Source organism: Humulus lupulus, chromosome 1 (assembly GCF_963169125.1).
Source record: "Humulus lupulus chromosome 1, drHumLupu1.1, whole genome shotgun sequence".
NCBI lineage: Eukaryota > Viridiplantae > Streptophyta > Magnoliopsida > Rosales > Cannabaceae > Humulus > Humulus lupulus.
Window position 1 is genome coordinate 81,512,279 of NC_084793.1, and position 25,517 is coordinate 81,537,795.

The 25,517-nt window shown below is 38.9% G+C and overlaps 1 protein-coding gene across 1 annotated transcript; it reads left to right on the plus strand.

Moving 5' to 3' along the window:
• The first annotated feature begins 15,626 nt into the window (after positions 1-15,626).
• On the plus strand, positions 15,627-17,427 carry LOC133812935 (protein MOR1-like). The gene is made up of 4 exons (XM_062246783.1): positions 15,627-16,120; positions 16,684-16,806; positions 16,915-16,992; positions 17,115-17,427. Exons 1-4 carry the CDS (start codon positions 16,037-16,039, stop codon positions 17,256-17,258), a joined length of 429 nt encoding a protein of 142 aa, XP_062102767.1. The 5' UTR covers positions 15,627-16,036; the 3' UTR covers positions 17,259-17,427.
• Positions 17,428-25,517: the final 8,090 nt, after the last annotated feature.

Genomic DNA, 25,517 nt, shown 5'->3' on the forward strand with positions numbered 1-25,517 from the left:
TGTAACGACCTGAATTTGGTAATCGGGCTTAGGGCCTTGATCAGTGTGCCTGGAGGGCAATAAATGATTTAATATGCTAATATGTGGATTTATGTGTATATATGATTATGATGCATGTTTAGTTAAGTTAAATATGCATGTGGACCCCATCTTGTTGTTAGGGGTATAAATGTGACAAATGTTATATATATGTGATATGTCTGTGTAGCACGGACCGAGACAGTCCTGTTGAGCGGTTAGTCAGAAAATCACAACAGGGTTGAGATTCGGACTCGGGGCGAGTCGAGGGGTAATTAGGGTACTAGGTGTGTTATGGGATTATCGGGACATGAAAATAAATATTTGGAGATATATTTGAGGATAGAATGTCTAGGCGGGAATACTGGGGAAATTTACCATTTTTCCCTCGGGGACATTTTGGTACCCCGAACCTTGAGGTAACCCTTTAGACTTAAGTCAAATAAAACAAAAAGAGGAATTACTTAGAAGCTTTGGGGAAACCGACATATAAAATCTTCCATAACTGAGATAGCTCTTACTCTCTTCTCTTCTTTACTCTCTAAGGCAAACTCAAAGGGAAACTCAAAGGAATTGGCTAGAAACTAAAGGGAATTCAATTGTGATATCTTAGAAGCTTGAAGCTTAAGAATTGAGGATCAACCCAAGGACAGAGTTCAGCAAAGGTAAGCTCTAATTACTAAGGTTTAGTCTTGGATTTCTGCTGGTTATTGGGGATTGCATGTTAGTCAAGATTGGTTTACTTTTTGAGAATTTTGGCTGAGTTTTGAAGTAGGATTCAATGGGGTTTTGGTGCTGTTACTAAGCTGAAATAATTGTGTTAGTTATCTGAGTTTAATAGGTGAGTTTTGGGTGAATTGGCTTGAGGAAAAAGTGTGGAAAAATCTGGGTTTGCAGGTGGGAGCCGTGGCCTTAGGAAGGGTGCGCCGCGGTCCGTGTGCGCGCGCGTCCATGGGTGGCCCAGAGGTTCATGCGCGCCGCGGCGCTTGGTGCGCGCGTCGCGGCCCGTGTGGGGGTTAGTGTGGTGCTAGCCTCTGTTTCGAGGCTAGCCGCGGCTCTTGTGTGTGGGGTCGCGGCCCTTAGTTCTAGTTTGAGTTTTTAAAGGTATTTTAGGCTTGGGAACTCAAGGGGTAAGGCTCGGGATGGATTTTTTCACCCGGATTGATAGAATTCAAGGTCTCGGAGGTTAGGGTTATGGCTTGAAGTTAATTAGCAGATTAGAATTTGATGGATGGACATTGTTAATGTGTTGTGAATAGGGTTTCGGCGAGGCTCACGTTAGAGGACTGTGCTCGGGGCATCGGTGCTCAGAAAGCTTGGACTCAGGTAAGAAAACCCTTGTTCCCATAGAGCTTGTGTGCAAGGCTGAGCCCAATGTATTTGAATAGAATTGGTATGCAGGGCCGAGCCCAATATGTTAGAACAACGGGGCGTAGCCCTTTAACTGACTATGCTAGAATTCTGTACTTGCTTGCTATGCTATATGTATTGTGATGTGAATGATCGGCAAGAGCGGGGAACAGTGTAGGCCGAGAATGGCGAAGGGCCGGGAACGACATTGGGCACGTTGAGTGTAAGGTCGGGAACGGCAAGGGGCCGGGAGCAGCGTTGAACACGTGGAGTGCGAGTTGCCAGGGCGAGTCCCTAGACGGATACTTGGGATATCCTCACGGCATGGTCTGCGAATCCAGGGCTTGGTAACGCCTGGGTCGGCTAGGCCGTATGTGTTTAACCAATTGGTGGTCTGTTTATATGCTTGATATATGTGATGCATATGTTATCTGTTTGTGGGTTTTCTTGCTGGGCTTCGGCTCACAGATACTTTGTGGTGTAGGTAAGGGTAAAGAGAAGATCAACCAACCATGAGTACAGCAGGCGTGAGGCATTGTGAACATGTTTGGCCAGCCTGGCTGCCACAGCCAGAGGTTTTTGGGAGATGCTTGTAAATGAACTTCGATTTTGTCGTTTAGCCGACTTAGTACAGTTTTTATGTTTTAAATATTTCTAAACTGTATTTTGGGATCCCAGGTGTCAAAATTTTATTATCTTCAATGATATGGAGTTAATTCTCATTTTTCCTTTATTTATGGCTTAATTACACTGTTTGACTTAAAACCTCGATTAGCGAGTTGAAAGCACGTTTTTAAACTCACTTAGTAACGACTCTAAGGAAGTAGGGCGTTACAACTTGGTATCAGAGCGAGCAAAGGTTATTGGTTCTGGAGATTGACCGAACATGTACACACATAGTCAGTGACAGGCTTAACTCAGGGTTGGTTGGTAAGATTGGCTGATATGTCTGAATATGTGTTTGAATGCCCTCTTCGCCTGCTTATTTTGTATAGAGCATGATGAATGAATTAACAAATGCATGATGCTAGGGCATGGCCCGTTGTGTGTTATATGCTATATGAGTTGTTATTTGTGGATTACTGATGTGCCTGGGAGGTGGTTTTGGATGTTGTTATCATGCCTAATGAGCGGCGTCGTTGGTTGCAGGCATATTTGTTGAGATGCCTCGACAATCAGCTAGACTCCGCGGCAGTAGAGTCGAGGATGACAATCAGGGCCAGGACCCTCCACCTGTCCCACAGAACTGGCAACAGATATTGGTCGAAATGAGAACAGAGGAAGAACTCCGTCAGATGAGGCAACACGCCCCTCCACAGGTTTCAGGATTGCCAATACAACAGAACGTGGTGCCAGTGCCGGTTCAGCCTGTGACTGAGAATAGGTGGGAACCCTTGTACGAAAGATTCAGGAAGCAACAACCTCCTACCTTTGAGGGTGGATCGGACCCACTGTGAGCAGAGTAGTGGATGAACATGATTTCCTTGATCTTATACTTTATGAGGCTCGAAGGAAGTGAAGGGGTTCTTGTGCGAGCTATATGTTTAGGGAGGATGCCCGCATCTGGTGGGATGTGGTGAGTCAGCGGAGGAATGTTGCAGTCATGACATAGGAGGAATTTAAGTGTACACCTTGAGATTCGACAGACTGGCGAAGTTTGCGCTAGACTTAGTGCCGACGGATGCGGCCAGGAGGGATAGATTTATACGGGGGTTGAATGTTATGATCGCCCGTGATGTGAATATTACGTTGATTCTAGAGACTACTACTTATGCCCAAGCGGTGGATAAGGCCCTTACTGCAGAGAGGGCAGAGGATCAGATATGGAAGGATATCGCTGTTAGGTGCGATGCCAGGAGGACGGTGCCTCCTTTTGTTGGGTCTAGTCGGGGCAGTGGTCCTAGTGAGCAGAAAAGAAGGGTTCCAGATTCATTTACTCCTCCTAGTTTTGATAAGAGAGTGCGGGGTGCCTCTATTGGCCGTTAGGGTGGCAGTGATAACTGGAGGAGTTTTCCTATGTGTCCACGGTGCAGGCGTCGACACCAGGGTGAGTGCAGGATCAGGGCCTGCTTTGTTTGTGGGAGTACCAGCCATCTGAAGAGGGATTGCCCTCAAGTTAAAAAGGAGGAGCAGAAGCAGGGTGACAGTCTTGCTCCTGCCAGGGTATTCACTTTGACACAGACTGAGGCGGAGGCTAGCCCCTCAGTTGTGACAGGTCAGATCTCTAGTGCTGGTTCTTTGTATACTGCATTGTTTGATTCAGGGGCTACCCATTCATTTGTATCTACTAGGGTGATAGATCAGCTGTGTAGACCTAGCGGTGTGTATGCTAGGGGATTCCAGACTTTGTTGCCAACAGGAGAATCGGTAGTCTCTAGGAAGTGGATTAGAGCATTACCAGTAGAGGTAGATGGTAGGGAGCTATCTGTTGATTTGATTGAGTTGGAGATGGATGACTTTGACATCATTCTAGGAATGGATTGGTTATCCAAGTATGGGGCAACGATTGATTGCAGGCGCAGAATGGTGACTTTTGAACCAGAAGGGGAGGGAACCTTTGTGTTTGTGGGGTCAGTTAGTGGACCACGTGTACCAATGATTTCAGCCTTAAGGGCTAGGGACCTGATGTAGGAGGGTTGGATAGGATTCCTGGCAAGCTTTGTGGATACTTCTAGGGTGGTGTCGGTTGGACCGGGTGAGACAAGGTTGGTGTGTGAATTTCCGGATTTGTTTCCTGCGGATTTACCAGGATTGCTGCCGCAGAGGGAGATTGACTTTGTTATAGAGTTGGTACCAGGAGCAGAGCCAATATCTAGGACATCCTATAGAATGCCTTCGGCGGAGCTAAAGGAGTTAAAGATTCAGTTGCAGGAGTTACTTGATTTGGGGTTCATTAGACCGAGTTTCTCACCATGGGGTGCACCAGTGTTGTTCGTTAAGAAGAAGGATGGGTCCCTTAAGATGTGTATTGATTATAGAGAGCTGAATAAGTTAACCATTAAGAACAAGTATCCACTGCCTAGGATCGATGATTTATTTGATCAACTACAGGGAAGAACAATGTTTTCCAAGATAGATCTTCGATCACGTTACCATCAGTTAAGGATTAAAGAGGAGGACATACCAAAGACTGCTTTCTGGACGAGGTATGGACACTATGAATTTCTGGTTATGTCCTTTGGATTAACCAATGCCCCAGCAACTTTCATGGACATGATGAATAGGGTTTTCAAGGATTATCTGGACAAGTTTGTGGTAGTATTCATCGACGACATCTTAGTGTACTCTCAGTCAGAGATGGAGCACGAGCAGCATCTGCAGTTGGTACTACAGCGGTTGAGGGAACATAAGTTATATGCTAAGTTCAGTAAGTGTGATTTCTGGTTGACCCAAGTAAGATTGAGGCGGTCAGAGATTGTCCTAGACCGAGCAATGTTCCTGAAGTGAGAAGCTTCTTGGGTCTAGCAGGGTATTATCGGCGGTTTGTTGAGGGGTTCTCCAGAATAGCTACGCCATTGACAAAACTGAAAAAGAAGAAGACAAGGTATGTTTGGACGGATAGATGTGAGAACAGTTTTGAGGAACTGAAGTGGCGACTGATTACTGCGCCAGTGTTAAGCTTGCCGACAGAGAATGACAAGTTTGTGGTCTACTATGATGCGTCTAGGCAGGTTTTGGGGTGCGTGTTGATGCAAGCTGGTAAGGTGATAGCCTATGCATCGAGCCAGTTGAAGGAATATGAGCAGAGATATCCTACGCATGACCTGGAATTGGCAGCGGTGGTGTTTGCACTTAAGATTTGGAGGCATTATCTTTATGGTGAGAAGTGCGAGATATACACCGACCATAAGAGCCTAAAGTATTTCTTTACCTAGAAGGACTTGAATATGCGCCAGAGGCGGTGGCTAGAGTTGGTTAAGGATTATGACTGTGATATCCTTTACCATCCTGGGAAGGCTAATGTAGTAGCTGATGCATTAAGTCGGAAGGGCCCAGGGCAGTTGTTTAGCTCGAGGCAGATATCTGATAAGTTAGCTGAGGAGATGACCAGAGCAGGTATAGAGTTGGTGGTTGGTCAGTTGGCCAACATCATTCTTCAGTCTACACTCCTTAAGAGAATCAAGGAAGCACAGGGGAAGGATTCTCAGTTGCGGGGTCATAGAGAGAGTGCCTTAATCGGAGCGACAAAGGACTTTTCCATTTCAGAGATGGGTTACTAAAGTACAAGGGTCGGATCTATGTTCCGATGGATTCTGATATCCGGCGAGAGATCTTGGATGAATCATATACCACTCCCTATTCTTTGCACCCGGGTTCGATGAAAATGTACTAGGATTTGAGAGCTCTGTATTGGTGGTCGGGCATGAAGAGGGATGTGGGGATTATGTAGCTAAGTGCTTAACTTGTCAGCAGGTTAAGGCTGAGCACCAGAGGCCAGCGGGGTTATTGCAGCCTTTGGGGATTCCAGAATGGAAGTGGGAAGATATTACTATGAATTTCGTAGTTGGTTTACCAAGAACTGTGGGACAGCATGACTCAGTGTAGGTGATTGTGGATAGGTATACCAAGTTCGCCCACTTTTTGCCTGTTAGGACAACTTATACTGTGGAGCAGTATGCTGAGTTGTATGTGAAGGAGATTGTTCGACTTCATGGGGCTCCGAGGTCGATAGTGTAGGATAGAGACCCCACCTTCACTTCCAAGTTTTGGGAGAGTCTGCAGAAGGCTATGGGCACGCAGTTACGATTTAGTACCGTTTATCATCCTCAGACGGATGGGCAGTCTGAGAGAATGATTCAGATATTGGAGGATCTGCTGCAAGCCTGTGTGCTTGACTTTGGGGGATCGTGGAGAAGGTATCTCCCTTTGATCGAGTTCTCGTACAACAATAGTTATCAGGTGACCATTGGTGTGGCTCTGCACGAGATGATTTATGGAAGGAAGTGTAGATCACCTATTCATTGGGATGAGACAGGTGAGAGGAGGTATTTGGGTCCAGAGATGGTTCAGAGGACCAATGAGGCAGTTGAAAAGATTAGAGCGTGTATGCTCGCCTCCCAGAGTCGACAGAAAAGTTATTCAGACCTGAGACGCAGGAGTGTGGAGTTTCAGGTGGGTGGTCATGTGTTCCTTAGGGTTTCACCCATGAGGGGTGTGAAATGGTTTGGTGTTCGGGGCAAGTTGAGCCCTAGGTTTATTGGCCCCTTCAAGATTTTGGAACGGGTTGGAAAGGTAGCTTATAGACTAGCGATGCCTCTAGCTTTATCAGGAGTTCATGATGTGTTTCCATGTATCCATGCTCCGGAAGTATATGTCAGACCCAATGCATGTTCTAAGTTTTGAGAATTTGGAGCTTGATCAGGATTTATCCTATGAGGAGAAGCCGGTTCAGATTCTTGACCGAAAAGATAAAGTCTTGAGGAACAAGACCATCGCCTTGGTGAAAGTGCTGTGGAGAAGCAGCAAGTTTGAAGAGGCAATGTGGGAACTTGAGTCAGAGATGAGGGAGTCGTACCCCGAGTTGTTCAGGTAATTTCGAGGACGAAATCTCTGTAAGGAGGGGATAGTTGTAACGACCCGAATTTGCTAATCGGGCTTAGGGCCTTTATTAGTGTGCCTGGAGGGCAATAAATGATTTAATATGCTAATATGTGGATTTATGTGTATATATGATTATGATGCATGTTTAGTTAAGTTAAATATGCATGTGGACCCCATCTGGTTGTTAGGGGTATAAATGTGATAAATGTTATATATATGTGATATGTCTGTGTAGCACGGACCGAGACAGTCCTGGTGAGCGGTTAGTGAGAAAATCACAACAGGGTTGAGATTCGGACTCGGGGCGAGTCGAGGGGTAATTAGGGTACTAGGTGTGTTATGGGATTATCGGGACATGAAAATAAATATTTGGAGATATATTTGAGGATAGAATGTCTAGGCGGGAATACTGGGGAAATTTACCATTTTGCCCTCGGGGACGTTTAGGTACTCTGAGCCTTGAGGTAACCCTTTAGACTTAAGTCAAATAAAACAAAAAGAGGAATTACTTAGAAGCTTTGGGGAAACCGACATATACAATCTTCCATAACTGAGATAGGTCTTATTCTCTTCTCTTCTTTACTCTCTAAGGCAAACTCAAAGGGAAACTCAAAGGAATTGGCTAGAAACTAAAGGGAGTTCAGCTGTGATATCTTAGGAGCTTGAAGCTTAAGGATTGAGGATCAACCCAAGGACTGAGTTCAGCAAAGGTAAGCTCTAATTACTAAGGTTTAGTCTTGGATTTCTGCTGGTTATTGGGGATTGCATGTTAGTCAAGATTGGTTTACTTTTTGAGAATTTTGCCTGAGTTTTGAAGTAGGATTCAATGGGGTTTTGGTGCTGTTACTAAGCTGAAATAATTGTGTTAGTTATCTGAGTTTAATAGGTGAGTTTTGGGTAAATTGGCTTGAGGAAAAAGTGTGGAAAAATCTGGGTTTAGAGGTGGGAGCTGTGGCCTTAGGAGGGGTGCACTGCGGCCCATGTGCGTGCGCGACCATGGGTAGCCGAGAGGTTCATGCGCACTGCGGCGCTTGGTGCGCGCGCCGCGGCCCGTGTGGTGCTAGCCTCTGTTTCGAGGCTACCCGCAGTTCTTGTGGGTGGGGCCGCGACCCTTAGTGCCAGTTTGAGTTTTTAAGGGTATTTTAGGCTTGGGAACTCAAGGGGTAAGGCTCGGGATGGATTTTATCACCCGGATTGATAGAATTCAAGGTCCCGAAGGTTAGGGTTATGGCTCGAAGTTAATTAGCGGATTAGAATTTGATGGATGGACATTGTTAATGTGTTGTGACTAGGGTTTCAGCGAGGCTCACGTTAGAGGACTGTGCTCGGGGCATCGGTGCTCAGAAAGCTCGGAACTCAAGTAAGAAAACCCTTGTTCCCATAGAGCTTGTGTGCAGGGCTGAGTCCAATGTATTTGAATAGAATTGGTATGCAGGGCCGAGCCCAATATGTTAGAACTGCGGGGAATAGACCTTTAACTGACTATGCTAGAATTATGTACTTGCTTGCTATCACTACACCAAACACCCATTACCATAACACATCATTATAATACTATTTAAAAAGAGTTATGGTATATTATCAAAGTTTCAGGCGGCAAGTAAAATAAAAAAGCGCCAATCTTTCCTGTGTACAGTAACTCCCCTTTCCCGTGTATCCATTTCCCCTATACCCATTTCCAATCTCATTTTCTTCAATCTTTCTCCTCCTAGTATACTCTCCCGTGTCTCATTTTTCCTGGTATACCCATTTCCCTTTGACCCATTAACCCATTTCCCTTTGACCCATTTCCCGTAGACCTATCTCTCTCGGTCTCTCACTCCCCTTCACGGAAGACAAATCCTGAGAAGGGATACACCACATTCAAAGGCGAAATAGGAGGCACATCTCCTCTCTCTCGGAGCTCTTTCTCCCACCAGACCTCTCTCCTTCCCTCTTTCTCTCTCACCTGTCATTATGGAGCCTGACCTTCCCCTACACGTGCTGGCTAGGGATCTTCAGAGGCCGTCGACGGGCCCAAGCCCTCACACGACACTAGAGGTGAACGACGGCATCGGAGACCAGCTAGCTCCATCAGACTTCAGTTCAGTCATTCTTCGTTGCCCAGGGTTTCTTGACTGCCTTTCTCTTTCTCTCACTCAGGGTTTCTCCAATTTGTGTCCCTCTCTCAATTACAGTAAGCTTTTTTTTTAATATCCATTTTTGTATTTATGGGGTATTTTTATGCTCTGATCACTCTGTTGTGCTCATAATTTATTGTGTTTTTTTTCCGGTCTCACTTCATTACAAATATGGTTGGAAAAAGTTGATTTAGGGCTTGATTTAAACTTTCAAAAATGGGGAAAGATCTCTAGAAACTGAATAAGAAGGTATATTCTTTTTAAGATATTCTGTTTTTTATTTCAAATATTATGCTTGATCTATATACATGTATGTGTTATATATATGTGTGTAAATTTCCTTATTAATTTTCTGTGCATTGTATACGCTTGTGTTTAATATGATTTATTATAATGTGTGTCTACATGTGAAATAAAGAATAAAAATAAGAGCATCTCTCTTGTTCAATTTGGGTCTTTCTTGCCCGATTGGGTGTTGGTCAATTAGGGTTGATATTTGAGGTGTTGAATGCAGCCGTGAGGTGTGAGTTTTTAGACTGGAGTGACTATATTTGTACTTTAGGTCCTGTTTATATAAATGATCACCATTTTTACAGATTCGCACATATAACCACTTCTTTGCTCTTTTATTCTTTCAATTGAGGTACACGTCTTCTCTTCTCCACTCTGTTTAAGTGTGTAGTGGTATATTTGTAGAAGCTCTCTTTCTATTTGTGAGTTAAACGACATCTTGGAATGTTAACTTTGCTTGATTTTTTAACTATGTCAATATATACATAAAGGGTCTCCAATACAACAAATACTTTAGCACACTTTTGAATGATTATGTTGGCCTATATTTAGTTAGCACACTTATCATCATATATGTGAACTTATCACAACTACATTATATGCTTCTTTATATAACAAAAGCAACATTTGTTTTCTTTAGATAATAAATAATTAAGTATTTCTCTATTTACTTTTTGTTGGTGTTTAGATATCCTGTCCTGTTTAGATATCAATTTGGATTGAAAAAGATAATGATTTTTTTTTTTTTTATCTCAAGTTGCTGATTTTGCATTGTATTGTTATTATGTTTCTATGTATTTTAATCATGCATATACGAATATTGTTTAGCAAGGTAAACGTCCAACTATTCATTTTCATTTCTTTGACTTCATTGTCTTTGAAATCCTCATAACTAATATAAAATTAAGAGGAATATAGATGATACTTGGCAGTATACAATCTAAAAAAAAATTAACTGATACACTTCTTTGTAATACATTTGGTTTAGCTTGGTTGTCGTTACTTTTATAATTCTGCATTTTTTTCCTTGTTGTTGCTTGTTTGATGATTCTGCATTGCTTGTAATGTCTACATTTTCTAAGTATAGAAACACACCCTAATTATAAAGAAGATTTACATAATCTCTCATAAGAAATCTTGACTAAACACTTATTAATTTAGTTTTAGAGTGTGGTATATATGGTTTTGTTTATGGTAGTTTACAATCACCATGCTTGAATTTTATGTGTTTATATGCATTATTCTAGTGAAGTCTCTATCCACCCATCACCATATTCAAGAGATTGATCTTCTTAGTGAAATGCCTTGATTAGCTATTGCCTAGCCAATATTAACTGAAGTTACACAGAGTGAACTCATCTATATGCCAATTTCAACATATATCGTGCATATTACATCCTTTGTTGTTTTCTCTAACCTTTTTTGCACATCAAATTAATAAGTCAGTCAAGTTCTTCTGAACCAAAGCGTCATTTACATGCATTATTTAAAAGGGTAGAATAAGAACTTGTTTTGTGAGGTGACTCTAACTTGCATTCTAATATCCCTAAAATTCTCATTTGGTTAACTAAGTCTTGCATATTTCCGTCAAAGAGACTAAACCACCCTTTCTTTGTTGTACTGAACACTTTAAACAAAAAACCAACCATTCTTTTTTTCTTTTCCTTTTTCTTTTTCTTTTAAAAATTCAAAAATTAAACATGATGAAAGAATAGCTTTGGAATTTCTTCAAAAATTTATAAGCATCTTGTGTATAGTTTCTTTCTAGAGTAGGCCCAAGATGAGAGAGGTTCATGTTACAATCAGGCTCACTTGGAAGAGCTCTTCCATTCTGTCAAAAAATCTAGCCTGTTCATAAACATTAATGAGGATGTTATATCTATTGATGTCTACTTTATCTATAGAATGTCACAAGCTGAAAATTTTGTTCAACAGGTTGAAAACAGAGCTGAAAAAACTCTCTTTACAAACTTTCATTTCACTAGGAAAGTCTTATTGCTTGATCTATGGAAGATTTTGCTATGCTTTCTTTAATATGATTATTTCTGAATTATTATAGCTTAAATTAAATTGTTTGAATGCAGGTGGTGATGGCTTTCGTTGGAGAAACTAAAGGCATTCAAAAGTGATAGAGTTGGAGGGTGACAAGGGTTATGGTAAGATATATTATACAGTACATACCCTGCAGACAAGGTGAGAAGCTTTTTAAGTAAAGAAAAATGTATGCCGTGTACCATGATTCTTTTTTTCTTAACCAATATAGCAAAACAACAACAAGAAGAAATAACAAGTCTGGCTATTAGAGACTGTTGGTTTATACCTTAGGAAAAATGGGGAAGGGTGATGTATGTGCTGTTATAATTTTGATATATGTATTTGTGAACAAATTTCATCAGGTCTTGTAAGTGCCATTGTGGTTTTGGACTGTCAAACAGTCAAAGACACACTAACTGGTGTCTTTTTTTAAAAAATTTTTTAATGAATTTTCTAAACTAAACTAAATTTTATGAATTATTCACACTGATTAAGAACTTTAATTCTCATTTAGAAAAAAAATTCTCTATTAAGATTATTTTCTGGGCTAAAAAATAGTTTGTTATATTTTCTTAGTCGTTCCAAGTTTTTGGTTTTGTTGCTTATTTTTAATCAGTAATATATATTTTGATTTGGTGTTTGAAATATATTTGATGATCTTATATATGTAATCAATATATTTGGTGTTTTGGTGTTTAATCAGTATTGAATATCCTGGTATTGCTTGAGTTTCTACCAAGTTCAGAGTTTCTGACCCCCAGTTGAATTCAACTTCTTATTTTTACTGCAAAGTCATAAAAAATGATGGGACTATATCATTTTAGTATATATGTGTACTTCTTTAAATTGTATTAGTCACTGGTTCAATTTATCAGCAAAATAATAATCAGATTTAACTTGTTCATTAAATTTGACCATGGATTACTTTATATATCATTGCTATAAGACCAGACCAATGACTATATTCTTAGAAAATTCATCATATATATATTAATAATTATCTATAAATTCCCTATGTTTTCTATTTTTTTAATCAGAAATAAAAATAAATGAATAATTAATAATGATTCTTGGAGACAGTGTTTTATGTGTTTCTCTTAGAGACAGTGTTTTATGTGTTTGGTTTTAATGGTATTAGCAGAGTAGAATTTTGATTCTCTTTACTCACTCTTCCATATTTAATACCGTATCATTGTTACTGAAGAATGTTTCATTGTTTATATGATGTATTTGATTGACTTCTGTTAAAAAGTTTTCTTTTAGTGGTCGGTCTGGTAGTTACCATGTGAATTATTTGTGACAGCATATATATCCTTCTTTGTGGTTATAGATTGGAAACAGAGGAATTGTAGCTATTGGAGAGAATTGCAAGTCCCTGACAAATCTTAGCCTCCGATTTTGTGATAGGTGAATTCTTCTTTTCATTGTTTATAGAATTACAAATATTTGAGTATGAATTACACTTTGATTTCTGTCTTCACTCGCATATTAATTATTAGGGTTGGGGATGAGGCACTTGTTACCATTGGTAAGTGTAACTCCCTACAGTATCTAAATGTTAGTGGCTGTCATCAAATTGGTGATGCTGGAATAATGGCCATTGCAAGAGGTTGTCCTCAACTTACCTACCTAGATTGAATCAAGATTTATTTACACAGATAGATACTGCACATACTATTATTAAAACTTTACTGGAAATTGACTTTAGTTTTATATGAAGAGGGTATGTGGAAAAAGTTACAAAATGAGGTGAAATTAATGTAGAGGCACATATCAAGGACTCAATAATGTATGACTATGAATTATCATTATCAATGCCCATGTAATATCTATCTTTTTTCACATAATATCTATCTATGTTGTGACCATCAGTTTTACACGTATGAGATTGAATTCGTACATCAGTTTTACACGTAAACCTTATTTGCAAATTCTGTTTTTGAACATCAGTTATAGTCTGAAGCCCTTAGATTTGTTTACAGTGTAGCTTGTGTGTTTATTTTAGGATTTTCTTATACTAACATCTATTGCATTCGGTTTCAGGTTTTGGGGAGTGGTTTTGAGGTGATTTCTGTTGGAAGAAAAAAGCTTGTTCGTTCTGTTCCAACAGAGTTGAACAAAGACCATTTCATAGTTGGTGAAATGGGTGAATCTGAGAACAGTTCAGTGCTTAGAAGAACACTCAAGAGTCTTTGTGTTAGTAATGGTTGGTCTTATGGCGTTTTCTGGTGTTTCGACCAAAGAAATCCCATGTAAGTTTTTTCTTTTTGTTCGTTTTGTCTTTTCTTCTTTACACCACACTCCTTTTGTTCTTTTCTTAATCAATTCTATAACTTTTTTTAAAATTTTAAAATATTTTTCCCAGTCACATTTGAGATTTGTGTACCCATGGTTTTCTCAAATCAAGCATAGTTCTTTCTTATTTTCTTTTTAAAAGAATAACTCAAGCTGAGAAAATGAAAATGCTTTACATGGTTTTTTTTTTTTAAATTATTTGGAGAGAAAAATAAAAAATTAATGTTGCTCAAAACCCATATTTTGTTTTTCTTAATCTACATTTTTCACTCTGAGATCAAGCTTTGTGAAATTTCATTTAACCATTATAATAAGTTAGCATCATTAAGAAGATAATGGATTTGCAATATGTATTTTCTCAATATTAATTTAGCTAACTGTGAATTATGCTCATTGGAATGGTCTCAGGCTGTTGTCTCTTGAAGATGCCTACTTTGAGGACCCAGTTGGAGCTGTCATTGAAAATATGCTATTATAAGTCCATGTGTTTGGAGAAGGGTATGCCCCTAAACACTTGTTTTTTCTTTATAAATGTGCCAAATGAATTAGAGAAAATATTTGTTTCTTTTCTCTAAAAAATAATAAAGTTGATTAGAGGAAAATAGAGGGCTAATGTTTGTTGTTTGTATATGTGTCAATGTAGAATTATTGGTCAAACTGCTTGAAATGGGAAGTACCAATGGATTCAAGCTGATGGGCCAAGTGGGGAATGGAATTCTTTCAGATCTACTGAAAATAAACAGACATTTTAGGTATTTCTTCTTTCTTTTTCAGTTTTTAGAGTTGAAATCACATACATATGTTGAATTTTTTGAAGTTAGAATTCTTGTTATGTTTGCTTATTTTGTGAATTTTCTTTCACTCTACAGGATGATTATGAGGTTTGCTATCAGTTTTCCTCTGGAATAAAGGTAAAAAAAAATTCTTTTTGAGTACTTTAATTGAGATTAGTATGGTAGAAACTTGTACTTTAACGAGTTCACTCCAGTTTTTGGTGATGACAATTACAAACAGTTGGGGGAAAACAATTGCTCTGCATTGAACTCTAATCAATGCTCACCTTCTGTATCCGATATTCATTGCAAAAAATGAAGTTATTAGTTTGTTTTTCTGTTTGAGTTCAAATTATATTTTCTGTTTTTGTCATACAGTTATTAGTTAACTCCTGATATATTCTTTCCACTGCCTATGCCTGTTTTCATTCGTTGTTACTGGTTTCGAATTCAGGTATGTTAGCAGCGACTTTGGTAACCATCCTCTGTCTCATCTGATGGGTTCTGTCTTTGGCTGCATATCCAATCAGAAGTGGAGCATTTTATAGATGTCTCATCCATGTCATCTGATATGATTGCCAGGATGATTTGATACGTTGAACAAACTAAGAACATCTTAAGTAATTTAGTTGCTGCTGTGGACAATTTGTGGTATCTAAAAGATGGAATACATACTGTAGTCTTGAAAAAAATTTCAGAAAATGGTAAGAGCTATGTGGGTTTTACAGTTTTATTTTTGTATGATACTTTGAGCACTGATCTGTAGACTTATCTTTTGCATCTTTTAGGTTCGAGAGATGGAAAAATGGAAGGAAGGGAAGCCTGGCAAAGCCAGAGTTGCTTTGAGACGTTCTGTGAGGGAAATTGGGTATGTTTTTTAGCTTGTCTTTTTTATCTTTAGTAGTGTCTCTGTTACTTTTATTATTTCTAATGATGATTATCAACATTTTAATAAAGTATAATATTTTATTTTCTGTCAATTTTTTGTGTAGTTTTCTGTTTCTTTCTCAACTGTCTTTTCTTTGAATTGTTTCTCATTGTAAAGCTTTCTCAATCTTGTTTCTTTTGGTACTCGTGCATATCAAATAAAAAAACATGTTGATTGCTGACGCATTTAAAAGGTCTCTTTATAGTTAGCTGTGACATAAACAGAGGTCACATTGGTGCTTCTTCATTCCTACTGTTGGGCTGCACTTATTTGGTTTTCAAATTGTTGCATTGCATTGCATTGCGTCCAATATTTTTGAACTTGTTTGAGGACATTTACTTTATTTTTATAGCTAAAAAAATTCGTCACCAGGATCTAGAGAGTCCTTTTGATACAAGCCTATTAGACTACTAACTTTGAACTTTTATTTATTTTGATTTATTGTAGATTGGATGTAGCAGAGGAGAGGTTACACGATCTGTCTCTGGCCCAGTACTTCCAAGGTATTAGAGGCTCCGCATAGTGATCATTTAATTGTTTGTTTTTAATTTTTTAACAAGTGATACAAATTTTACTCGGACATTTCCATCACATCTGTTGGCTTCATTGCTAATTTTCTTTTATTCTATGATGTTGGTATCAGGAAAAACTATGGGGATGCTGACATACATGTGGAGAGACAACTTATGCCCCGTGTTCTTGCTGATACCAATGGCCCCACTGATTGGAATGAAGCTTTGGATATTATTTCTTTTGGTTCTCTTGAGCAGGTACTTGTGGTTTATATGTACTTTTATATTAGAAGAAATATTAGTTATGAGAAAACTCTAGCTTGTCTCTTACAGTTAATAAGCCTTGTGTTTTGTAAGGGTAAGCTTTAGGTTTTTATTTTTGATTTATCGTAAAGCCAATGGGAGAATTTTCAGTTATTACGTGGAAAAACTAAGTGATAAGTAAATATAATATATGTATGTATAAAAAAAAAGAGTATGGTTAGCGGGTCTTGTGGCTAATTGCTAAGGCTATTAGCAATTATTCTAGTTAAAAAAAGAGTAATTCTTGCAGCTATTATTCCCCTTCCCCTTATATTCTCCTTGCAGCTATTATTCTGGTTAAAAAAGAGTAATTCTTACATTTTGGTCTGATTTAATAATTCAAATGTCTGGCCTCATTGCTATACATTTTATTTGTTATGAAATATTTCGTTTGTGTTTGTAGGGTAGAGCAACTTTGTTTATTGTTTATTGTTCCTTTTTCTCTTTTTCTCTTCTTCTTTGTTATTTTTATTTTTCCAAAATTAAAAAAGTTTTAATATTTGTGTTCCTTTTTGCAGTCTGTTGAAGGAATGAAAGTCGTGTGTCATGAGCTGACACAAGCCACTAATGATCCAGAAGGCAGTGCAATGGATGAACTTATTAAAGATGCAGACAAACTTGTTTCATGCCTTGCAAACAAGGTAGCGCTTTACTCTGTCCTTCCCTGTACTTTAGTTTTTGTTTCTGGGTTTTGTTTTTTTTTTTGGCATTATTTAGGCTTTGATTATGAACTTTTTCCCATAAAATAGGTTGCCAAGACCTTTGATTTCAGCTTGATAGGAGCATCATCTAGATCTTGTAAATATGTTCTCAACACCCTCATGCAGGTAAGTTTGGTTTATGTTGTTGTTGAATGTCTTAATGCTAACACTGTACTCTGTTTTTCCATTTTTTTATATACCTTACTATAAACCTAACTAGTTGATGTAAAATTCTAATTGATTTTTAGACATTTCAAAACAAGAGACTGGCTTATGCTGTCAAGGAAAGCACTCTTGATAGTCTAATTACTGAGCTCCTTCTATGGCTGTTGGATGAGAGAGTTCCACATCTGTGTGGATGCCAGTGTGTTTTCCTTTCTATCACGATCTAAAAGTTCATACTTGCATTTTTTTTTTCATTTTTTTTCTCTTCCTTCCTTCAATTATCCAGCAGCCTTGCCCATAAAGACGAAGGTGGCAGTAAAAGGCAAAGGGTTGGGCAAGTTTGAGATATATATTCTCTCTTCCTTTGTATGTACATACTGCCTATGCCTGTTTTCATTCGCTGCTAGGCAATTCATGTTGCAAACTAAATGAAACAAGCAACGAATATTTCTACTCTCTGTTGTGTTGGCTTAAAAATACTTGTCTGAGTGTTCCAAGCAAATTAAATATTACCTTTATCTTTATTTTTTCCATAGTATAATTCATGTCTTACATGTGTATATATATAGATAAGTATTAAAACAGATTGTCATGAAATGGTCAAATAAAACACAAAAGAAACAATTTAAACCATATTTTTTAATATGAAAACATAATTGATAGAGACTCTTGTAAGTAATCTTTGTAGAGTATCTTGTAACCACTTTAACATCATTTATGATTTTAGCAATTATAGAATGAAATCTTGTGATAGTGACTACTCTGAGGTTATTATTACTTTTATTACTACAAATTTTATCTATTAAGTGGTAGCTGCTAGATTTGTTATTGTTTTCTATGAATATGTTAGTCTTACTCTAATTTTTAGCTCATTATAAGTGATGTATTCTCTTTTTCTATTTAACACTTCAATATATTTCAATAAAGCTCAGTTCATTCATTCTCTATCCTCTCTAATTTTCTCATTCATTTTCATTTTTGAATTTAACTGTTTGTTTTGTGGGAAATTCACATGCTTAGATTTTTCTTTCTTAATAGGCTGATTTGACCATGTTAGAAGACGAACTACCAACAAAAAGATGACTTTCATCAGCCCTTGTCAAGGTATAAAGAAGAAAGTCTTCTGTTGTGCTTTAGAATTATGCTGTTGAATGTTTCTTTCATTTTCATTAAGTTTTAGGTATTGATAGAGTACTCTGTTTGGCAATGGAATTTTCTCTTCGTTCATCTCTTAGCTTATTGTTTTAAGTTGCATGTTTTGTTGCTTCAGTCGTTTTGCATGGTAGTACATCTTGCTATACCCTGCTGTTTCGTCAAGTTTTGGAGTTATTACAAATTTAATTTAAACTTTATATGCTTACAGGTGGAAACTAGCTTAAGTCTTATGTTCTTAATAATAAAAAGACTTTTTTTTTACAATGTGCAGGTATATTGAGATGATTTCTTTGGAGCAATTCTTGACAACATTTTTAGTTGAGGCCTTTAGAATGGAAGAATGTATTTCACTAATTTTTGTATACATTTCTTGTTTTGTATTTAGTGATAAAGGAATCAGAATTGGGCATAAATTATGTGGTAATATGATTTCTTAAGCCTAGACTAGTAGACTAAATATTGTAATTACATTTGAGTAATTAATAAAAATCTATTTATGTTACCTTATTTGGCTTCAACTTTCATATTTGCTTTCCTAGTTTTGTGCAAGTAAAAAAAGATTATGTTTCTCTAAGCTAATATAACACATGTGCTATACTAAAGTGTAGTATAACACAAATAATGTGTTATACTAAAGTGTAGTATAACACAAAAAATGTGTTATAATAAAGTGTAGTATAACACAAAAAATGTGTTATACTAAAGTGTAGTATAACACAAAAAATGTGTTATACTAAAGTGTAGTATAACACAAAAAAAGTGTTATATAATCGACTATAAATAACATAATTAAACAATTATCTATATATTAAAATAACACAGAAATTGTGTTATCGTTGACAGTACAATAACATATCTGTATAACACTGATAAAGTGTTATGTAAAGTACCCTGACCTACGATAACATAGTCGGTCTTAACACATCAGAAAGTGTTATCGTATGTTTTGATAACACATTTTCGGTGTTATTAAAAGCATTTTTTCTTGTAGTGTATGTTATATGTATTGTGATGTGAATGATCGGCAAGAGCCAGGAACGGTGTAGGCCGAGAACGGCGAAGGGCCGGGAACGGCAAGGGGCCAGGAGTAGCGTTGAGCACGTGGAGTGCAAGTTGCCAAGGTGAGTCCCTAGACGGATACTTGGGATATCCTCACGGCATGGTCCGCGAATCCAGGGCTTGGTAACGCTTGGGTCAGCTAGGCCGTATGTGTTTAGCCAATTGGTGGCCTGTTTATATGCTTGATATATGTGATGCATATGTTATCTGTTTGTGGGTTTTCTTGTCGGGCTTCGGCTCACAGATGCTCTGTGGTGCAGGTAAGGGTAAAGAGAAGATAAACCAACCATGAGTACAGCAGGCGTGAGGCGGCGTGTACATGTTTGGCCAGCCTGGCAGCCACAGCCAAAGGATTTTGGGAGATGCTTGTAAATGAACTTGGATTTTGTCGTTTAGCCGACTTAGTACAGTTTTTATGTTGTAAATATTTCTAAACTGTATTTTGGGATCCCAAGTGTCAAACTTTTATGATCTTCAATGATATGGAGTTAATTCTACATTTTCCTCTGTTTATGGCTTAATTACACTGTTTGACTTAAAACCTCGATTAGCGAGTTGAAAGCACATTTTTAAACTCACTTAGTAACGACTCTAAGGAAGTAGGGCATTACACCTGTGGAGTTAGATCCGCCCTCACATTGCAGAATAACGTATGATCAAGGCTTGAACAACCAGCTATTAATGGAATCCCTGGACTTGATTGATGAGAAACGTGAACAAGCCCAACTCCGAGTAGCTGCGTACCAGCAAAAAGTCACCCGGTATTTCAACTCTAAAGTACGCGAGAGAAAATTCAGCGTTGGAGATTTAGTACTTCGAAGAATTTTCCTAAACACCTGCGACCAGGCTGCTGGAGTACTCAGACCTAATTGGGAAGGGCCTTACCAGATTGAAGAAGTCCTCCATCCAGGCACCTACAAACTTGCTCACTTAAACAGAGATCTCATTCCTCGCTATTGGAATGGAGAACACCTGCGCAATTACTATCAATGAACAATTCTTCTTAAAGGATTGGCTTGTATTAATTTTACTTTTTACAAGTTATGAAAAAGGTTTGGTCATTTTATGTGACTAATCGCTTATAAGTGTAAGATCTTATTGATCACTCGTATAGATACGTTTTTTCCAATTATTACGAGAAATATAAGGGACTGTGCGCAGCCAGTCATTCTTGCCAATTATTGTGTTTATTACAAGTATTTGCTCATTACGTGTGTTGTTTTGTTGTATTATCATTTTAATTATTTGTTGTGAGCAGTAATGTTCAAACAGGTTTTGGTCAAGGCAAGTGACTAAGGACCTAAAGCTCCTCAATCACTTGGGGGGCATATAAGGCATCTAGTAAGCAAGGCATATCGAGAGGTATGTAAACACACAAGCAAAACAAGTGAAAGCATGCTAGGGTACTTAGAGTATTTTTCAAAATTTTGTTTTTTGTTAAATCAAACCAAAGTACTATGCTAAGTTCGGTCATGCGAACAGATGTTATCATAAAAGGAAAATATTATAATATCAAAAGGAATCCCTTTACACTGCGAGCAGTCACTGCTCGGATGTAATTGTTCAATTAAAAGTAAAAGCTATCCGTGCAACAATAAAAGTTTAACTAGAAAATTAAAGTGTCTTTACATCATGACCCATGGGCCGTGTACTTAAAAGATTAAAAAGTAAAAGAAAAATAGCAGACTACGAGGCTGGAGGATCTTGAGAGGTTCCCTGGTCGACAAAAGTTGTAACATCATTGTCCGCCCCTTATACACTAGTGGCCAAGGAGATTTCGGGCAAGGCAGGTACCTTTGCTCTCTCTTCTTCCGCCAAGCGAGCAATGCAGCGGGCTATCTCATCATGCCTTGTACGCTCAGGAAGATAGCTGAAATTAGCCTCCTGGTTATGTTTCCAGAAGTCATAGAAACACTTAATCGTGGCGTTCTTGTACCTTTCCAAATTGCTGGCGTTGGCTTTTTCAAGCTTCTCGATCCGACCCTCCAATGTTGTTGTCTCTTGTCTGCTATCAATCAAGTCCTCCTCGAGCTTTTTAGCCTCATGGTAGTTGATGCAGTTTGACTCCTTGAACTGGTCTCTTTGCTCGACGGTCTTGTCCAGCGCAGTCTGCTTCTCCCTTAACTCCTCAGCCAGCTTGTTCTTCTCCTCGAGCAGCGCTGCATTTGTCTTCTGAGCTGCCTCAAGCTGTTTAGCATATTTCGCTTCAGCAGCTTTGAGTTCTTCAGCGTGTCGTTGCTCGGACGTCCTGGACTGCACAGTAATAGCACCTGAGCAAAGACGGTCGGCAGTAACAGTCAGCATTGCTTGCGATCAGAGCGAAAGTTAAACTGACTATAATGTATAAAAGGGCTATCTCCATAGAAAAAGATGACTTACACTGGAAATCTCATTTAGTGCATGGGTTAAGATTTGGTCAACATCCATCGTCTCTGTCCCCTCCATCGCCTCTCGGCAACGTCGTGCCTCAAAATTTTGGCCATCCTGTCTTTGGCCGATCTAAAGGTATGACTCGATATGTCACCCCCTGTGGAAGCAGGAGCAGCCTGTTGAGTCTGGTCAGTTGGAGTCGGTGGAGAAGGTGTCGACCCGACTGGAGCAGGAGGAGTTTACTGCTCGAGAGGAGAAGGAGGTGGTGTTGCATTTGTTGACGGTCCGTTTGTCGGAGGGTCTGTAGTGCGGGATTTCTTGGCCGGAGACGCTTTACTGCTTTCCCCGTGATGTCGCCTACTCATTTTCTTCTTGCTCGCAGGAGCCTCAGGAGCACAGTACATGTCGAACACATTCTCGGAGTCCTTGTCTGTAAGAAAAGAAAATACATGAACAGTGAGATAGTACAAATGATTAAGTATGTTATGTCAGGAAAAGAAACAAAGAAAATTGTAAGTAAAATACCTGAGCTATCATTATTGGTCGCTACATTATATACTCTACTAGTGTAACACTCACTCTTTGGCATGAAGAAGTTTGAATCTAAATTGGGAGCGTACATAAAATTTCCGTCCTCGTCAAACAAGTGACAGGGAATTGGCAAACTATCTAAGAGCAAAAGATCAGTACCCTTCTCATCCGAAGACTCATCACGGAGCTCGAGAGGTTCGGTGGCTTTCTTTTTTCCCTTTCCCATTGGGGCCGGGGGAGTAGTAGCTCGTGGGGTGCTGAGGGTTCCCTGATTGTCACTCCAGCTGTCCTCCTTTGGGGTTGTGACATGTTTGGGTGCTTCTTGGGAACCCCTTCGCCAGTGGAACTTCCCGCAGTTGACTCCCTCACATCCTGGTGAGGGGCCAAAAGCCCGACCAGCCTCAGGTTTGCCTCTGTGACCAGCTGTTTGACACTTTTCTCTATGTTGGTCATACTGGCCAGGAGGGCTAATCGAATCACCATGTTCGGAGTAGGGTCTGGTTGCAACCATGGACCTAAAACGCACTAACTCTCTAAAGGAAATGCAGCAAAAAATTGAAGAAAAATAAACGACCAGAGGTGCAAAGACTTTACCTCCTTGAGTGAAGGCCGAGTTGTTTGCGACCATGTTGGTAGTTAGAAAGTACCCCAGATGGTACCTCCCCACGTTCGAGATAAAAGTGGTGTCAGTCATGAAAGTGTGGCCGGTTTCCTGGTGACAGAAGTGCAAAAACCCCGTGTTTTCCTGGTTGGGGTTGGATTTTAGGTTGAACGGGTAGTTGACCTCATGTGGCGTGGGGATAGGCCATTTTTTATGGCTATAGAGGATATAAAGTGCAGAGAGCATTCTATATTTGTTGGGGGTTATTTGAAAAGGGGCAACCCTGAAATAATTGGCCACTCTCTGGAAAAAAGGATGAAGTGGCAGGATCACTCCTGCCTCGATGTGATACCTCGACCAGGTGCTGAAAGTGCCTCCAGGCAAGTTCGCCCATTGGTCTTGGGTGGGTTGGACTAGAGTCATCCGAGGAAGTCCATATTTTTTAATGTAATTAGCGATCACCCTAATCGTTACTCGGCTAGGAGGGGCGACGTACCATTCAAAATCTGGTTGAACGACATTTCGAAGCTGAGCGCGAGTTTGAATGCTAGGGTCAGGGATATTTCTTTCCCGGCCACTGGTCGAGGGAATTCCAGCCTGAGGAGCAGGCTGATTTGAAGGGTTGGAAGGTTTCTTTTTCTGGGCAGTTGATTTTACTCTACCCATGGCTAGAAGGTTTGACTGAGGTCTATTGGGTGGGGTTCGAGAAAAAGGAATTTCTGGTATAAGCAGCGACGGTTGCTTCTCATCCTCGAACAATTGAGCTAGCAAGTCATCATCGATGGTTCTTTCACCTCCCCATGGATCCTGCATGAAAAGCTGCGAGCAGAGAAAGGGGGAGATGAGAAAGTAAAGCCTAAAAATCAGTGTTGAGAGTTGGGATAACGTTGCTCGCGTATAAAAGTTAAGCTTTTATACGGCCAGCAAAATTCTAACAAAAACACTAAATTTTATTCGAGCAGTTTGAGAAATAGATTAAAAAGCGGAGGTAAAAAGTTTTTCAGAAAAAATCTTTTTTGACTCCGAAGGGGCGGGGAAAACCCAGTTTTTCAGTTTTTCCCCTTAAATCAACAATCTTGACTACCAAACTGGCTCCTAACTCCTACGAAACGTTACTTCACTACCCTAGCAAGCATCTATTGATATACACACTATCCCCATAACAGTTTCAGCCAAGAACATTCAAAGGTTAAGAGATAAAAATAAGTATGAAATAGTTTTGCATGGCAACGCAAACGTCTAAGGAGTTCGTGAAACTTACTTAGATGAAAAACTGAGTCTGAACACGATAGCTTTAGAGCGTCCGGATGTGAGTTCCTGAGATTTCTGGGCTCTGAAGACAGAAGTTCTTCGCAGTTCTTGAAGAGGAGATGGCGAGTGAAAAGTAAAAAGTAAAAATGTGGATTTGGGGTATTATTTATAGTGACTGTGACACGGTAGAAGAAGTAATCATGAATTACCTTTTTCAAAGCATGGGGAAGTGGAATAGCCGCCAGACAAGTTTTTGGGAAACAAAAAAGGCTTGATTAGACATGATTGAATGCTTTTCCCGAGAGGGTATGGGAAGCTCTGACAGATTTTGTGGGTTATTCGAAGAGTCAGTTTCCTAAGTTTACTTATTGCTGTCGCAATAAATAAACTTGGGGGGAAAATGTTTACCCGAAAAACGGCTGCTGATGACGTGGTGAGGATTTCTCACACGTGGTTGACACGTGACGGAAGTGTTGTTCGACTATCGACCAGAGGCACATCACTTCGTCAAGCTTAACTGTTAGATGCGACCAGGCTGGTCATATAATTTAATTTATTTCCTTCTAAGATTGTAATGCTGTAATAATTGCATTGAATATTTCCTCTTTATTACCTTGATGCGCGGTTATTAAGGAAAGTTAAGGCCCATTTGCCCATGTAACCCTCCTTGAGCCTATAAATATGCATGAAATAGCTCAAGGAGGGGACTTTTGATCCCTGAATCTTTTTGCGAAGTATTGAGAGAAAGAGAGCTATAGTGTGATTATTCATCGTTTTATTGTAATTCTTTCAAGGTTCGTGAAACTCAAGAACCCTAGTTCTTTGATCACGGCTTTGAGATTCAATATTAATAATAGCACTAAGTGGACGTAGGTCATTACCATTCTTTGGGGGCCAAACCACTATAAATCCTTGGTGTTTTCTTCTTTTCCATTAGATTAAATTCTTAATTGTCGTTTTATCTTTTGTCGTACATTTGACTCCATGTCGTTGGCCAAATCAAGGGTCAACAGATTGGTTTAGATATTTTATTGTTGACTAATTTGTGTGTGTTTTAAAATCAAATTAAGATACTTATATAACTTCCCTCTAAAATTGTGGGGAAGAGAATTTGAAACTAGGCCTATAAATAGCCTGAACGGTAGTCATTTGTTTTTTCATGTAAAAACATTGTACTGAAACTCTAGGGAAATTGTTATATAAGCTTTAATTCAGATTTCTTAATAAAAGTGACTCATAGACTATGTAAATTTAGCTACTGAATCACATAAAAAATCTTGCTGTTTATCTTTAATTTTCTTGAACAATTTTTCTTGCTTAATCACTCATGCTTATTATAGTTGACGAAAAAATACGTCAACATATTTTATTCATGTAATTTGGAGAAGAAATAATTTAAGGTGAAATGATTGTATATAACTTGAAATATAAAATAATAAATTGTAAATAATAATTGTCTGGGTTTTTATTCTTTTTGCTGATAAGAAGCATGATGTTATTAGGATGTGTAGGTGTCATT

Bases quoted from the DNA above. Each gene is read 5' to 3' on its own strand.
- LOC133812935 (XM_062246783.1), top strand. From the start codon at position 16,037: ATGCCCCGTGTTCTTGCTGATACCAATGGCCCCACTGATTGGAATGAA. The intron at 16,121-16,683 runs GTACTTGTGGTT...TCCTTTTTGCAG, and splicing joins CTTTTGGTTCTCTTGAGCAG to TCTGTTGAAGGAATGAAAGT. The intron at 16,993-17,114 runs GTAAGTTTGGTT...ATTGATTTTTAG, and splicing joins TTCTCAACACCCTCATGCAG to ACATTTCAAAACAAGAGACT.